This window comes from Macaca fascicularis, chromosome 1, assembly GCF_037993035.2.
Source record: "Macaca fascicularis isolate 582-1 chromosome 1, T2T-MFA8v1.1".
Classification (NCBI taxonomy): Eukaryota; Metazoa; Chordata; class Mammalia; order Primates; family Cercopithecidae; genus Macaca; species Macaca fascicularis.
Window position 1 is genome coordinate 50,638,497 of NC_088375.1, and position 16,063 is coordinate 50,654,559.

At 35.9% G+C, this 16,063-nt stretch overlaps 1 protein-coding gene and 1 long non-coding RNA gene across 51 annotated transcripts in view; one reads left to right on the top strand and one right to left on the bottom strand.

Annotated features, from left to right (window-relative positions):
* The window catches only part of UCHL5 (ubiquitin C-terminal hydrolase L5), a 53,361-nt gene that overhangs the window by 29,251 nt on the left and 8,047 nt on the right, over positions 1-16,063 (bottom strand). For 41 of the 50 annotated variants that reach the window (XM_045394243.2, XM_074031272.1, XM_045394237.2 and 38 more), the window contains one exon: positions 14,838-14,943. The exons of the other annotated variants lie outside the window; for them this stretch is intronic. In XM_045394243.2, the coding sequence (XP_045250178.2) occupies positions 14,838-14,943 (106 nt within the window). The remainder of the gene's footprint in view (positions 1-14,837; positions 14,944-16,063) is intronic. 50 annotated transcript variants of the gene reach the window in all.
* LOC141409647 (uncharacterized) lies at positions 8,781-10,364 on the top strand. The gene is made up of 2 exons (XR_012430861.1): positions 8,781-8,909; positions 10,318-10,364. It is a non-coding gene; the product is annotated as an uncharacterized lncRNA (long non-coding RNA).

A 16,063-nucleotide genomic window follows, 5' to 3' on the forward strand; every position in this document is an offset into this window, starting at 1 on the left:
AAACTAACATTATTTATACCTCATATGGTCATTTTGATAAAAACACACCCACTCAAGAAAAAACACAAATTATTAGTGATAATAGAAAAGTTTAGTAGGATGGCTAAATATAATATTAATAGATGAAAGTGAATTGCCTGTCTTTATGCCAAAGGCAACAACCTAAAAAAATAAAACTACCCAAAGAAAACTACTCCAAGTCATATAATAATCAAACTCTCAAAAGTTAAAGACAAAGAGAGGATCCTAAAGGCAGTAAGGTAAAAATAAGCAAACAAAATATAAAGGTGCTTCAATTCATCTAGCAACGGGGTTCTCAACAGAAACCATATAGGCCAGGAGGGAGTGGGATAAAATTTTCAAATTCTAAAAGAAAAAAAAAAGGCCACTCAAGAATACTCTCTCCAGCAAAGCTATCCTTCAAATATGAAGGAGAAGTAAAGTCTTTCCCGTACAAAAGCTGAGAGAAGTGGACACAAGACCTGTCTTACAAGAAATGCTAAGGGCAGTTCTTCAATCTGAACAGAAAAAAACACTAATGTGCAAAACCAAAACATTTTAAGGTCTAAAATCCACTGGTAAAAGTAAATATACAAACAAACTCAGAATAATATTGTCACTGTGGTATGCAGTCTGCTCATAACTCTGGCATAAAGCCCAAAAGACAAATAATAATACCAATATTATTTGTATATTGCTGAAACAGACAATATAAGAAATATGCATATTGACAAAACAGAAAGTCAAAATATAGGGGGTAAAAAGTTAAAGCATAGAGTTTTTTACTTTGCTTCTATTCTTCTCTTTATAATCTAAGTTGTTGTCTCTTTATAATAACATGTTATATGTATATATTTTGTAAGCTTCATGGTAAGTGTAATGCAAAAACCTGTAATAGATTCACTAAAAATAAAAAAATAACAAATTAAAACATACTACCTGAGAAAATTTCTTAACAACAAAGGAAGACTGTAAGAAAGGAAGAGACCAATTACAAAACAACCAGAAAACAAGCAACAAAATGGCAGTAATAAGTCCTCACTTATCAATAATAACACTGAATGTAAACGGGCTCAATTCTTCAATTAAAAGGCATAGAGTCTCTCAGTTCATAAGGATATAAAACCCCACAATATGGTGCCTACAAATAGTCCACTTCACCTATAAAGATATATAGACCAAAAGGGAAAGGGTGGAAGAAGATATTCCGTGCAACTGGAAACCAAAAAAAAAACAAAAACAAAAAAACAAAAAAAAACAGGAGTACCTATCCTTGTATCAGATAAAACAGACTACAAAATCAAAGACTATAAAAACAAACAGAGAAGGTCACTACATAATGATAAAGGGGTCAATCTAGCAAGAGAATATAACTATTATAAATATGTATACATGTAACACCTGAATTCCCAAGTGTATAAAGCAAGTGTTTATAGATCTAAAGCAAATACTATCTACTCTGACAGATCATGCAGACAGAAAACCAAAAAATAAACATCAGAATTTAACTACAAACTAAACCAAATAAACCTAACTGACATTTACAGAACGTTTCACCCAGCTGCTGCAAAATACACATTATTTTCATTATTTTCATCAGCATATGGATATCCAGCATATATCCAGGATAGACCGTGTTAGTCCACAAAACAAGTCTCAATAAATCACTGAATGGTATGATTTATAGTAAAAAAAAAAAAAAACAATACCAAGTTTCTTTTCAGACCACGATGGAATAAAACTAGGAATCAATACAAGAAACCTTGGAAAATACACAAACAGATAGAGATTAAATAACATGCTACTGTATAATGAATAGGCCAATAAAGAAAATAAGAAAAAATTTTAAAAATGCATTGAAACAAATAAAAATGGAAATACAGCATACCAAAATCTGTGAGACACGGCAAAAGCATACTAAGAGGGAAATTCATAGCGAAAATATCAAAAAAGTAGAAAGACTCCAAATAAACCAATTAATTATATACCCCAAGGAACTAGAAAAGCAGGAACAAACCAAACCCAAAATTATTAGAAGGAAAGAAATAATAAAGATCAGAGCAGATATCAATGAAATTGAGACTTAAAAAAACAATATTAAGATCAAGGAAATGGAAAATTTTCAGGAAAGGTAAAAAAAATTGACACACCTTTACCCAGGCTAAGAAAAAAGAAAGATGATCCAAATACATAAAATCAGAAACAAAACAGGACACATAACATCTGAGACCACAGAAATACAAAGAAGAATTAGAAACTATTATGAACAGCTATATACAAAAAAATTTGGAAAACCTACAAATGGATAAATTTCTAGACACACACAACCTACCAAGACTGAACCAGGAAGGGATAAAAAATCTCAACAAACTAATAAGTAATGAGATCAGAGTCATAATTAAAAGTAAAGCAAAGCCCAGGACTTGACAACTTCATTACTAAATTCTACCCAACATTTAAAGAATGAATGCTAATTTTATTCAAACTCTTCAAAAAAATTGAAGAAGGAGGAATGCTTTCAAACCCATTCTACAAAACCAGGCAAGGCCACAACAAAAAAACTACAGATCAATATCACTGATGATAACAGATGCAAAAATCTTCAACTGAATAGTAACAAACCAAATTAAATAGTAACAAACCAAATTCGATAGTACCACATTAAAAAGATCATTTACCATGATTAAGTAAGAGTCATCCAGGGATGCAAGATGCTTCAGTATATGCTAATCAAGAAATGTGATACCAAGAAAAAAACTACCCAATTATTTCAACAGTTGCTGAAAAAAGCATTTGATAAAATTTAACATCCCTTTATGACAAAAACCCTCAATACACTGGATATGGAAGGTACATACCTCAATACAATAAAAGCCATATAAAACAGATTCACAGCTAATATCATACCAAAAAAAAAAAAAAAAGAAAGTCTTAGGCCAGGTGTTGTGGCTCACACCTGTAATCCTAACACTTTGGAAAGCCGTGGCAGGTGGATCACGAGGTCAGGAGATCGAGACCATCCTGGCTAACACGGTGAAACCCTGTCTCCACTCAAAATACAAAAAATTAGCTGGGTGTAGTGGCGGACACCTATAGTCCCAGCTACTCAGGAGGCTAAGGCAGGAGAATGGCACGAACCAGCAAGGCAGAGCTTGCAGTGAGCTGAGATCGTGCCACTGCAGTTCAGCCTGGGTGACAGAGCAAGACTCCGTCTCAAAAAAAAAAAAAAAAAAAAAAAAAAAAGGAAGTCTTTTCTTTAAGATCAGGAACAAGACAAGGATGATCATTTTTACCATTTTATTCAACATAATACTGCAAGTCCTGCCTAGAGCAACCAGGCAAGAGAAGGAAATAAAGGGCATCCAAACTGGAAAGGAAGAAGTCAAATTAGCACTATTGATAGCTGACATAATCTTAGAAAAATCTAAAGACCACCAAAAAACTCTTGGAACTGATAAAAAAGTTCAGTAAAGTTGCAGGATATAACCAAGCACAGTAGCTCACACCTGTAATCCCAGCACTTTGGGAGGCTGAGGCAGGAGGAATGCTTGAGCCTAGGAGTTTAAGACCAGCTGGGCAACATAATGAGACCCTGTCTCTACAGAAAATTCTAAAAATTAGCCACGTGTGCTAGTGAACACTTGTAGTCCTAGCTACTCAGGAGGCTGAGGCAGGAGGATTGCTTGAGCCCAGGAGCACGCGGTTATAGTGAGCTATGACTGTGCTACTTTACTCCAGCCTGAATGACAGAGCAAGACCCTGTCTCAAAAACAAAACAGTTGCAGGACATAAAGTCAGCATACAAAAATCAGCTGCTATCATATATACCAACAGTGAATCTGAAAAAGAAATTAAGAAAAAAAAATCCTGTTTAAAAGACCTACAAAGAATATAAAATAGGCCAGGTGCAGTGGCTCAAGCCTATAATCCCAGTACTTTGGGAGCCCAAGGCAGGCAGATCACTTGAGGCCAGGAGTTTGAGATCAACCTGGCCAATATGGCAACATCCTGTCTCTACTAAAAATACAAAAATTAGCCTGGCATGTGGCACATGCCTGTAATCCCAGCTACTCAGGAGGCTGAGGCACGAGAATAGCTTGAACTTGGGAGGTGAGGCGGAGATGAGCCAAGATTGTGTCACTACACTCCAGCGTGGGTGATTGAGTGAGACTATGTCTCAAAAAAAAAGAAGAATATAAAATACCTAGGAATCAATTTAACCTAAGAAGTACAAGATCTACACAAGGACAAGTATAAAGTACTAATGAAGAGTTTACCAAAAACTGGATATTCCATGCCCATGAACTGGAAGAATTAATATTGTTAAAATGACAATTCTACTGAAAGCAATGGACAGATTCAATGCACTCCCTATCAAAATACCAATGGCATTCTTCACAGAAACAGAAAAAGCAATTCCAAAATTTATACGGAACACAAAAAACCCAGGATGGCCAAAGCAATCCTGAGCAAAAAGAACAAAATTGGAAGAATCACATTATCTGACTTCAAAATAGACTACAAAGCTGTAATAACCAAATCAACAGGATTGCAGCATAAATAGACACATAGACCAATGGAACAGAATAGAGAATCCAGATATAAATCCATGCATTTACAGATAAATCATTTTCAACAAAGATGCCAAGAATATACAATAGAGAAAGGGTAGCCTCTCCAATAAATGGTTCTGGGAAAACTGGATAACCACTGCAGAAAAAACAAACTAGATCCCACTACCCCACCATACACAAAAATCAAATCAAAGTGGATTAAAGACTTAAATATAAGACTTGAAACTATGAAACTACTACAAGAAAGCACTGGGGAAAATTTCCAGGACATTGGTTGGGGCAAAAAATTTTTAGTAAGACCTCAAAAAAACACAAACAACAAAATCAAAAATAAATGAATAGGATTATATCAAACTAAGAAGCTTCTGCATAACAAAGGAACCAATCAACAAAGTAAAGAGACAACCCACAGAACAGGAGAAAATATTTGCAAACTACCCATTTTACAAGGGATTAACAACCAGGATATATAAGCAGCTCAAGCAACTCAATAGGAAAATATTAAAAAATCAGATTTAAAAATGGGCAGAAAATCTGAATAGACATTTCCCAAAAGACATACAAATGGCCAGCAGGTATATAAAAAAATGCTCAACAGCATTAATCATCAGAGCAATGTAAATCAAAACCACAACGTTATCATCTCACCCAAGTTAAAATGGCTTTTAACAAAAAGGGAATGACAGGTTAAGTGGTGAGGATGTGGAGAAAGGGGAACCCTCATAAACACTACTGGTAGAAATGTAAATTAGTACAGCTACCATGGAAAACTGTCTGGAGGTTATTAAAAACTAAAAAGAGAACTACTGTATAATCCAGCAATCCACTACTAGGTATACAGATCAAAAGAAGGGAAATAAATATATCAAAGGGATATCTGCACTCCTATGTTTTTATTATGGCACTATTAGTAATAGCCAAAATATATAATCAACTTAAGTGTCCATCAATGGATGAATGGATAAAGAAAATGTAGCATATATACACACACACACACACACACATATATACACACACACACACAATGTGAGATTATTCAGCCATAAAAAAGAATGAAATCCTGTTATTTGGAGCAATATGGAAATGGAGGTCATTACGTTAAATGAAATAAGCCAAGCACCGAAAGACAAATATCTCATGTTCTCACTCACATGTGAAAGCTAAAACAGCGAATCTTCAGGATAGAAAGTAGACTGATGGTTGCCAGAGGCTGGGAAGGGTGGGGTGGTGAAGGGGATGAAAGGAGTTTGATTAATGGGTACAAATATACAGTTTGATAGAAGAAAGAAGACCGACCTAGTGTTTGACAAATCAGTAGGGTGCCCATTGTTTACAATAATCTATCATATATTTCAAAATAGCTATAAGAGGATAATTTGAATGCTTCTAGCATATAGACAAATATTTAAGGGATTGATATCCCAATTACACTAATTTGATCTTTATAAATTATATGAATGTATTAAATTATCACATGTATCCCCAAAATATGTACATCTGCTATGTATCAACAAATTTTTTTTTTAAAAAAAGCACAATTAACCCCACTGAAAAATAACATAAACAAGAATTTCACAGAGGAAATACATATTGGCCACTAAGCATATGAAGAGCATTTCAACATGATTAGTGATCAGGGAGACATAAGCCAAGACAAAAATGAAGTAGCATTTTGGAACCAATTAGCTGACAAAAATTTAAAAGCCTAGCAATGCCACGTGTTGTAATATGTGGCTTTGTAACAACTCTTACATATTGCTAGTGGAAGTGCAAATTTGAACAGCTACTTCAGAAAACGTTTGGATATTTCCTCCAAAAGTTGCACATTTACATATTAGATGAAATAGTCATTCTACTTCTAGGTATATACCAGGAGAAACTTGCACATGTACAAAAAATGTTTACAGCAACACAATTCACAGTAACTCAAACTGAAAACCCAAAGAACAAACTACAGAAGAGTAAGTAAACTGTAGCATGTTAGTGCAGTTGGTATCATACAGCAGGCAAAATAAATTAACTATCATAATAAACTTACAGATGTATCTTAACAATATAATATTAAGTGAAAAAAGTAGGCTAGGCATAATGGTTCACATCTGTAATCCCAGTATTCTGTGAGGGCAAAGGTGGGAGAATCATTTGATTCTAGGAGTTAGAGACCAGCCTGGGTAACAAAATGAGATTCTGTCTCTACAAAAAATATAAAAAATTAGCAGGGCATAGTGGTGTGCATTCGTAATACCAGCTACTCAGAAGGCTAAAGAAGGAGGTTGAGGCTACAATGAGCTGTGATCACACCATTGCACTCCAGCCTGGGTGACACAGCAAGATCCTGTCTCCAAAAACAAACAAACAAACAAAAAACACTCCCAAAATTTATATAGAGCAGGATACTTTTATCAAGTTAAAATTTTATTTACAAACACCTTTTTCAGGATTACAAAAAATATACATAAAAAGGAAATGGTAAACAGAATTCAACATAAGGGTTACTTACACTGGATGGAGAGAGGGAAGATGAGAAGTACATTGAATGATGGGTGGGACAGAAGGAAATCACATAGATAAAGTTTATTTTGGTGGTAGGTTCTTAGGTACTTACTTTGTTTCTTAAAATAATCAAATAAATAAAAGGAGATGGTGAGTAAACCAATCATATATATGTGTTATTAACCAAGGATTCTTATAATCCCATTCTGGGTACCTTAAGAGTAACTTTTTAGGAAAAAAGAAAAACAGCCATCATCATAATGTCTTCCTCCTCTGTCCTCACATCTAATCTATCACACATTAAAGGCGCTAATAGTTGATCTCTAAATATTATCCAAATCTATTCACATCTCTCTTTACCTCCAGTTTTTTGTTTACTATCACATGGACTTCTGCAAAAGCCTCCTAACTTACATCTACTCATGTCCTACACTACTTCTCAAATGTAATCCCAACACTGGAGCCAAAATGGCCTCTTCTAAATGAAAATCTGTTCATGACACTCACTTCAGTAACTTTCTATTACTCTAAAGATACAAACAAAAGTCTCAATCACAGCCTAAAATGCCCTGTAAAATCTGACCTCTGTCTGCATCTGTAGGCTAGAGTATATAAATTTTATCTAGGCTCATGACCACCTGGAATGAAGACAACTTTCTTAGTGTCTTCTACTGCTAACTCAAATGACTGAGTTTTGGCCAGAGACAAGTATGCATGTGACATGGGCAAATTCTATAAAAGGGAAGGGAGTGTGCTTTCCCCTTCCTCCTGTCTGAATACAGAATTGAGAAAGAATGGCTGAAGCTCCAGAGATCATCTTGGACCATGAGATAACCTTTGGAACAGAAAACATACACAAAGGAGCAAAACAAAAGTGCCTCGAGCCTTGACAGCTCTTAAATATTACTTTAAAAAAAACAAAACTATTTCTTATATTGTTTCTCTATGCCTATGCCTAACTGTACCTAATCCTGGCTAACATTATTTCCTGTTCTGCTTCATATCACATGACATCTCCCCTTTGCTGTGCACAGTTCAGCTACATTGGTCTTCCAGTACCTTTTACTAGTCTTATTCACTTTTGCTATAAAGCTATAATTAATCTGGAATGATCCTAAACCTCTCTCCCCTAGTTAATACCTACTTAACCTTTAGATTTCAGCTGAACTGTCACTTACTCAGAGAGGCTTTCTCTCTGACAAGGTGAAGTCCCACTTTTATGAATATAGTAAAGAAATTAACCTTGCCCAACGAGAGGTCAGGGCTTTGCCCTTGGTTTCTGCGAGATGAGCTCTAAGTCCTTGAAAAGTCATGCCTAAGAGTGTCTTTGTTTACCTGGGAGCTTTGGGCCACAATGATAGTCTAACAATGTGACTTGGGTGGGGGGGCTGTATTGCGTCAAGATTATCAGCTCAACCTCCTGTGGGGCTGGAGACTAAGGTCAGCCACATGGGTGGCCAACCAGGTCTATGTGACCAAGGCCCAATAAAAACTTTGGACACCAAGAATCGGATGAGGTTCCCTGGATGGCAATACTCTGCATATTGTCACACAGCATTGCCAGAATAGTGAGCACTGTCTGTGACACTACTGGGAGAAGACAACTGGAAGCTCTGCACATGGAACTTTCCTGAACTCTGCCCCACGTGGCTCTTCACTTGGCTAATTTAAATCTACATTCTTTTGTTGTAGTAAGCCATAATCACAAGTATAGCAGCTTTCAGTGACATCTATGAGTCTTCTAACCAATTATAGAACCTGAGGATGATCTGGGGACCCCCCCATCACAAGGCTGCAATGCTGTCAGAAGTGAAGGTGGTCCTGAGGATCCCGAACTCTACGGTTAGTGTTCAAAGTGAGGGTAGTTTCGTGGACAGTTCCTAAACTTCGTAATATAGTTCTCATTTCACTCCATTCAGCACTTAGCATCATTGTAATTTTATATTTAATTGATTAATATCAGTTGCTTCCACTAAACTTTAAGCATATTTGAGGGCAGGAATCATGGCACTTTTTCATTCTCGAAGCACCACAGTATCTGGCACATTGTAGGTATTCAATCATTCTTTTCTGAAAGACTGAACAGATGGAGTCACACAAACTCAGTACTACTGCAGCATGATTTTAAGCAAGTAAATCACACCTCAGCTCTCTCATCAGTGAAATAACAAGACTACAATATTTTGTGGAGGGAGAACAGTTATCAAAATTTCATTTCGGGATCCTTATATACAAATTGCGATTACTAGGATATATTTCTTTCCTCAATATTTTATTAACCAACGATACACAGACACACAGACACACAACCCCCTTGAATTAGAGTATATGATCAGCACAAAATACCTCTCTATATTGAGGTAATCCCATTATAAATGCCATTTAGTTAATCTGTATAACCTTATCAAATAAATATGATTTCATTAAATTTTTTCAAATTTCTGAAAATACTCCAGACATCCTGGATTGGAAATTATTACTGTTAAGTCCTTGAAACCTAAAATCAACTATTACATATTCATGTAATATATATTATAACTCTCCTAGCATAGGCTTATAGGAGGCATATACTAAAAAGACTGACAGATATTAAGAGGGAATTACTGACCTCTCAATTTAATATGAACTATTAGCAAAATAAAGTACCAACAATGATACGGGGAATCACTAATCTGACACTTTCATAAACACAACTGGAATAATACAAATAAAACACTGTAAGAGAAAAATGTAACACAGAACTAAAAAATATCAAGGGACTCCAGAAATTATAAAGTCAGACTCTACTATCATTTTTTTCTTTGTGTATAGAGTACCTTCTTATACCTTAAAAATAGCTAGGTCTCCATAAATCAGACATCATTAGTATCCCAGTGGTAGTAAATTCTAGCACTCTTTAACAATAATATTCTTAGAGATGAACAGTTTGGTCTGCATTTATTGGATACCTATCATGTACCAAGGACTGAATATAAAAACAAAATCCCTAACTCCCAGTTTTACAGTTTAGTGTGGAAGAAACACAATTAATTAATTTACTGATACAGTTTGTAAATTTGTCCCTGCCCAAACCTCATGGTGAAATGTAATCCCCAATGCTGAAGGTAGGGCCTGGTGGGAGGTGTTTGGATCAAGGGGGTAGACCCCTTATGAATGGCTTAAGCCATCCCCTTGGTGTTAAGTGAGTTCTTGCTCAAAATCTGATCATTTAAAAGTGTGTCCCCCATTCTCTCTTTCTCTCTCGCTCCAGCTCAGCCATGTGAGATGTCTGTTCCTGCTTTGCCTACCACCATGAGTAAAAGCTTCCTGAGGCCTCCCAAGAAGCTGACCAGATGCCACCACCAGGCTTCCTATAAAGCCTGGAGAACTCTAGGTCAATTAAACCTTTTCTTTATAAATTACCCAGTCTCTGGTATTTCTTTATAGCAATATAAGAATAACCTAACACGCCGGGCGCGGTGGCTCAAGCCTGTAATCCCAGCACTTTGGGAGGCCGAGACGGGCGGATCACGAGGTCAGGAGTTCGAGACCATCCTGGCTAACACGGTGAAACCCCGTCTCTACTAAAAAATACAAAAAACTAGCCGGGCGAGGTGGCGGGCGCCTGTAGTCCCGGCTACTCGGGAGGCTGAGGCAGGAGAATGGTGTAAAAACCCGGGAGGCAGAGCTTGCAGTGAGCTGAGATCTGGCCACTGCACTCCAGCCTGGGCGACACAGCGAGACTCCGTCTCAAAAAAAAAAAAAAAAAAAAGAATAACCTAACACAAATATACACAAACATACATGGGAAAAAAATCTGTAAAAATATAAATTGTTTTCAGTAGTTATGTCTAAAGCAGAGATTACAAGACACTTTTATTTTCTACAGCATCTATTTTATAATGTTTACAATTTTTATAATGGCATATATACTTATATACATTGAAAAAATAATAACATTTTTAAAAAGGAGAAAAATCACCTGACAGACTTTTAAACTCATCTGCCCCCTAGCTTTTCTCTACTACCTAGATCTTAAAATTCACAAACAATTGTAGATTTAAAATTATAGTTACTATATATATAATGATACATAAGTACAAAAATATTATATAAATGGACTATTTGGACTTTTTTTTTGTTTCTGAGACAGGTCTTGCTCTGCTCTCCAGGCTGGCGTGCAATGGCATGACCATAGCTTACTGCAGCCTCAACCTCCTGGGCTCAAGCTAGTCTGGACAGTCTCCAGACTAGCTAAGACTTGGTAGGCGTGTGTTACCAAGTCTGGTTAACTTTTTACTTTTTTTAGAGACAGGGTTGCCTATATTGCCCAGCCTGGTCTCAAACTCCTGGACTCAAGTGATCCTCGCATCTCAGCCTTCCAAAATGATAGGATTACAAACATGAGCCACCATGCCCGACCAGATTATTTAGATTAGGGAAATAATTAGAAACTCAAAATGTTGACTACTAAAAGATTAATCAAATTATAGGATATCTATATCAAGAACACTAAAGGAGGCAGTGCTGTGATAAGGTTAATAGTACAGACTTCAGAGCCACAGTGCCTGGGTTTGCACCCTAGCTCTGCCACTGACTAGCTACATAACATGATCAAGTTTCTTATCTTCTCTAGGACTTGGTTTCTACATCTGTAAAATGATGAGGAAACTGCAAAACCAGATAATTGTTGTAAGGGATCAGATTAATAATTTTAAATATTAAATATATTTAAATATAGTAATTTATTTATAGAATATATAATAATATAAATTTTTATATAAATTTATAATTTAAAATATATAAAAGTACTTAGTAAACCTTCAATAAATGTTAACTAATATTTATTATGTGTATTGAAATGAAACAAAGTCAAACTTTCATTACTAAGTAAAAAAAAACTCAAAATATTTTGCATAATAATCCAATTTTAGCAAACAAAATTGTAAGGAAAACATGTTAACATATGAATAGAAAACGTGGGAGGAAGTATGACATATAAAATCACAAACCTGGGTTTTATACTTGGGATTTGAGTTCTAGATCTACTAAATATTATCTGTGTGATCTCAGGCAAATAATTTTTCTAGGCCTCAATTTCTTCATTTGTGAAATAAAGACAACCTCATGGGGTTGCTGCAAAGATTAAATAATATACCTAAATTACAATATCTGGTACACAACAAGAGCAGTAAATGTTGCCTACTGTTGTTATATTATTACTATTATTATTATTACAGTTGTTGAGCATGCCTCTCTTGTCAACTATTATATATGTAGTATCTAAAACAATGCCTAGCAAAGTAGGTGCTCAATGATTACTTGTTGATTAAATGGATGAGTCAAACTGTTAAATGGTTAGTAGAGATGGGTGTGGGATTACAAGGATATTCATGTTCATCACTATGTATTTCTGTAATGTTAAGTTCTGCTATCAGAAAAAAAACCAAATGATACATTTTTAACTACACTATAAAAAAACCCTATTTTCCTTAAAGTAAAAGCAAGAAGTTCTAATTTCTCTAAGAATGCTCAATTCAAAAAAGTCAGGGGAAAATGGAAAGCAGCAATAAAATAAAAGAAAAAGGAAAACAAGCTACTTTAAGCAAAGGCTTTATCTCAAGGGCAGTAATGAGAATAAGCAGTTTTATTTTCCACCTTTCCAAAGGTTATTCAGATTATTCTAAGCAATTTTTTGGGTCTCAGAAACAAGTGCAATTTTCAAACAAATGCAATCAAAGTATTATCTATGGCTCTCTAAGAATCCCTAAGACCCTTTTCAAGGAGTTTGTGAGCTCAATATGGTTTCCACCGTAATTCTAAGATAGTTTTAACCTTTTCCTCTTCTTTTCCATCTGCACTGTTGGCACAAAAGCAACAGTGTGTAAAACTGCTGGTATTTTAGCATGAATCTAGGCAATGACATTAAACTATTTCACTGACATACATAAGAGTTTCAAAAAAAAGAAAGAAAACAAGAGCAAGTTTTACTAAAAAAAAGTCTTTGACAAAGCAGTAAAACTTATTTTTATCAAACTTTGACCTTGGAGTACAAGCCTTTAATATTCTGTGGAATGAAATAGGAAGTACAAATAAAGAACTACTGCTGTATACCAAAATATGCTAGTTATCTTGAAGAAAGTACTTCAGCAATTGATTTGTAAGCTAAATTGTTAGCTTTTTTCCTTGGAACATCATTTTTGCTTGAAAGAACAAATGAGAGACAAATGTGGTTTTCCAGACAAGGATATCTGGCAGATATTTTCTTAAAAATGAGTTAAATCAGTCTGTAGCTTTGTGAACAAACACCTAATAGTATTTGTTGTTGTTGATAAAATTTGAATTTTCAAGTGCAAATTTAAAAATTAGAATTTTGTAAAACTTAGATCTGCCACTGTGAGCTTAAAAGGTTTGCCGTAGGTAACTTAACTTCTCTGATAACATCATATCTAATGTGTCAACACTTAGACATTCACAAATCAGTAAATGTACAATGTTACAAAATCATACAGGAATAAAAGATCCATTTGAAGGGGTCCAAAGGATTTGACCATAACAAAGTACAAATTTTACATTACAACTAACCTTTGAGAAAGCAATACTTTTAAAGTTTTGACATATTGTCAAAGAATATCATATTTACCTGAAAAATACAATATTTCTCCTTTTCCAACTACACATATGTGTGAGACAGAACTTTTTTCATTGATTTCAACCAAAAGCAAAACAAAACAAAAACACTGCAACAGACTGAATGAAGAAGTATGCAGGATCCAGCTGTGGTATTAAGGCAGACATTTAAAAGATTTGCAAAAATGTAAAACAATGCAATCTTCTAGCTAACTTTTTTGGCTAACTATAGTTATTTTTTCATTAAAAAATGTGATTATATTAACATATAACAAGTTTATTATTACTTCAAATCTATTCATAGTTCTTATTTTTTTTTTTTTTTGAGACAGGGTCAAGATCTGTTGCCCAGGCTGGAGTGTAGTGGTGTGAACATAGCTCACTCAGCCTCCATATCCTGGGCTCATGCAGTCCTCCCACCTCAGCCTCCCAAGTAGCTGGGACCACAGGCATGCCACCACCATGCCCAGCTAATTTATTTTTTTGATTTTGTTTTACAGAGATGGGTCTCTTCATGTTTCCCAGGCTGGTGTCAAATTCCTGGGCTCGGCCGGGCACGATGGCTCACGCCTGTAATCCTAGCACTTTGGGAGGCCAAGGCAGGTGGATCACCTGAGAGATCAGGAGTCTGAGACCAGCCTGGCCAACATGGTGAAACCCCGTCTCTCCAAAAATACAAAATAGCCTGGTGTGGTGGCGTGTGCCTGTAATCCTAGCTTCTTGGGAAGCTGAGGCAGGAGGACTGCTTGAACCTGGGAGGTGGAGGTTGCAGCGAGCCTTGCACCACTGCACTCAAGCCTGGGCGACAGAGCAAGACTCCATCTCAGAAAAAGAAAAAACAAATTCCTGGGCTCAAGGGATCCTCCTGCCTTGGCCTCCCAAAGTGCTGGGATTACAGTTATAAGCCACCATGCCTGGCCTAAGTATTAATAAAATGTTTTGGTTTTAATGTCTAATATGGCAAATATTGATAGATAATCCTAGAAACAAAAGCTCTTTTGGGATGTCAATAATTTTTAAGAGTGTAAGTGGAGATGTCAATAATTTTTAAGAGTGTAAGAGTTTGAGGACTACTATACTAGTAGCAAATAGTAGTAAACTAGAGTCTTGTTTATAAAAAGGGTTGCTCTTGAGACTTTTCAGAGTATCCAAGGACCATACCTGCTTAGCAAAAAATATCGTGTCAAGTCGGGAGTCCTGAACCACAGAGCCTGCTGGTTCTTCTCCTGGCTGCCACTTGAAAAGAAAAATTAACCCATGAACTGGCCTACAAAACAAAATACAAATTAGTGACAAACCCTGCTCCTTTCATAATACATTGTTAATCTATAAAATGTTGTCAGTTATTTAACAAATATAATGCAAATGAAGTAAATATGGGAAATTTTAAAAGATCACTATTGCCATTCATAGTCACTGGACTGTTGCCTTAGAAGACGCTAATACAAGTTAAAATTATATCAGTTAAAATAAAATTATAGTGAAAGGTTTACTTTCAAATCTGTAGACTATTCATTTCTACCCAATATCGCCTCAATTAAAAAATAAGAATATGGTAAAACCAGAAGCTGGCTGAACTCCAAAATATATAAAGTTCATGTAACATGTTTATAAACGGCTGATAATATAGGAAGTAACCTTCATATACTATTGGATTCATGAAAAATCCTCATATTGCAGTATGAATTGATGCTACCATCTCATACATAATGAAATCATCCACTTTCCTAAAGAAACTGTTTTTGAGCACAAAACATTAAATCACTACTTTGAAATTCCTTCTAGTCTATCACAACTGCCTCCCACCCCACAAAAAAACTTTTCCTGTCCTCAGGGCTGGGCGTGGTGTCTCAAGCCTGTAATTCCAGCACTTTGGGAGGCTAAGGCGGGCAGATTACTTGAGGCCAGGAGTTTGAGACCAGCCTGGACAACATAGTGAAACCACATCTCTACTAAAAAAACAAAAACAAAACAAAGCAAAGAAATTAGCCAGGCGTGGCAAAGCGTGCCTGTAATCCCAGCTACTTGGGAGGCTGAGGCAGAAAAATCACTTGAACCCATGCGGCAGAGGTTGCAGTGAGCTGAGATCACACCACTGCACTCCAACATAGGTGACAGAGTGAGACAGTTTAAAACAAACAAACAAACAAAAAAACCCCAAAACTTCCCCCTTTTTATTTGATTCAATTTTATTTTAGACACGGGGTCTCACTATGTTGCCGGGGCTGGACTTGAGCTCCTGGGCTCAAGTGATCTCCCCGCCTCAACGTCCTGAGTAGCTACAACTACAAGCATACGCCACCATGCCTGGCTCCTATCTTTTTAAAGACAGTTCAAATGATGCATTTTTAATTCACCTTCCCTGATGTTAGCCACAAATGATCTCA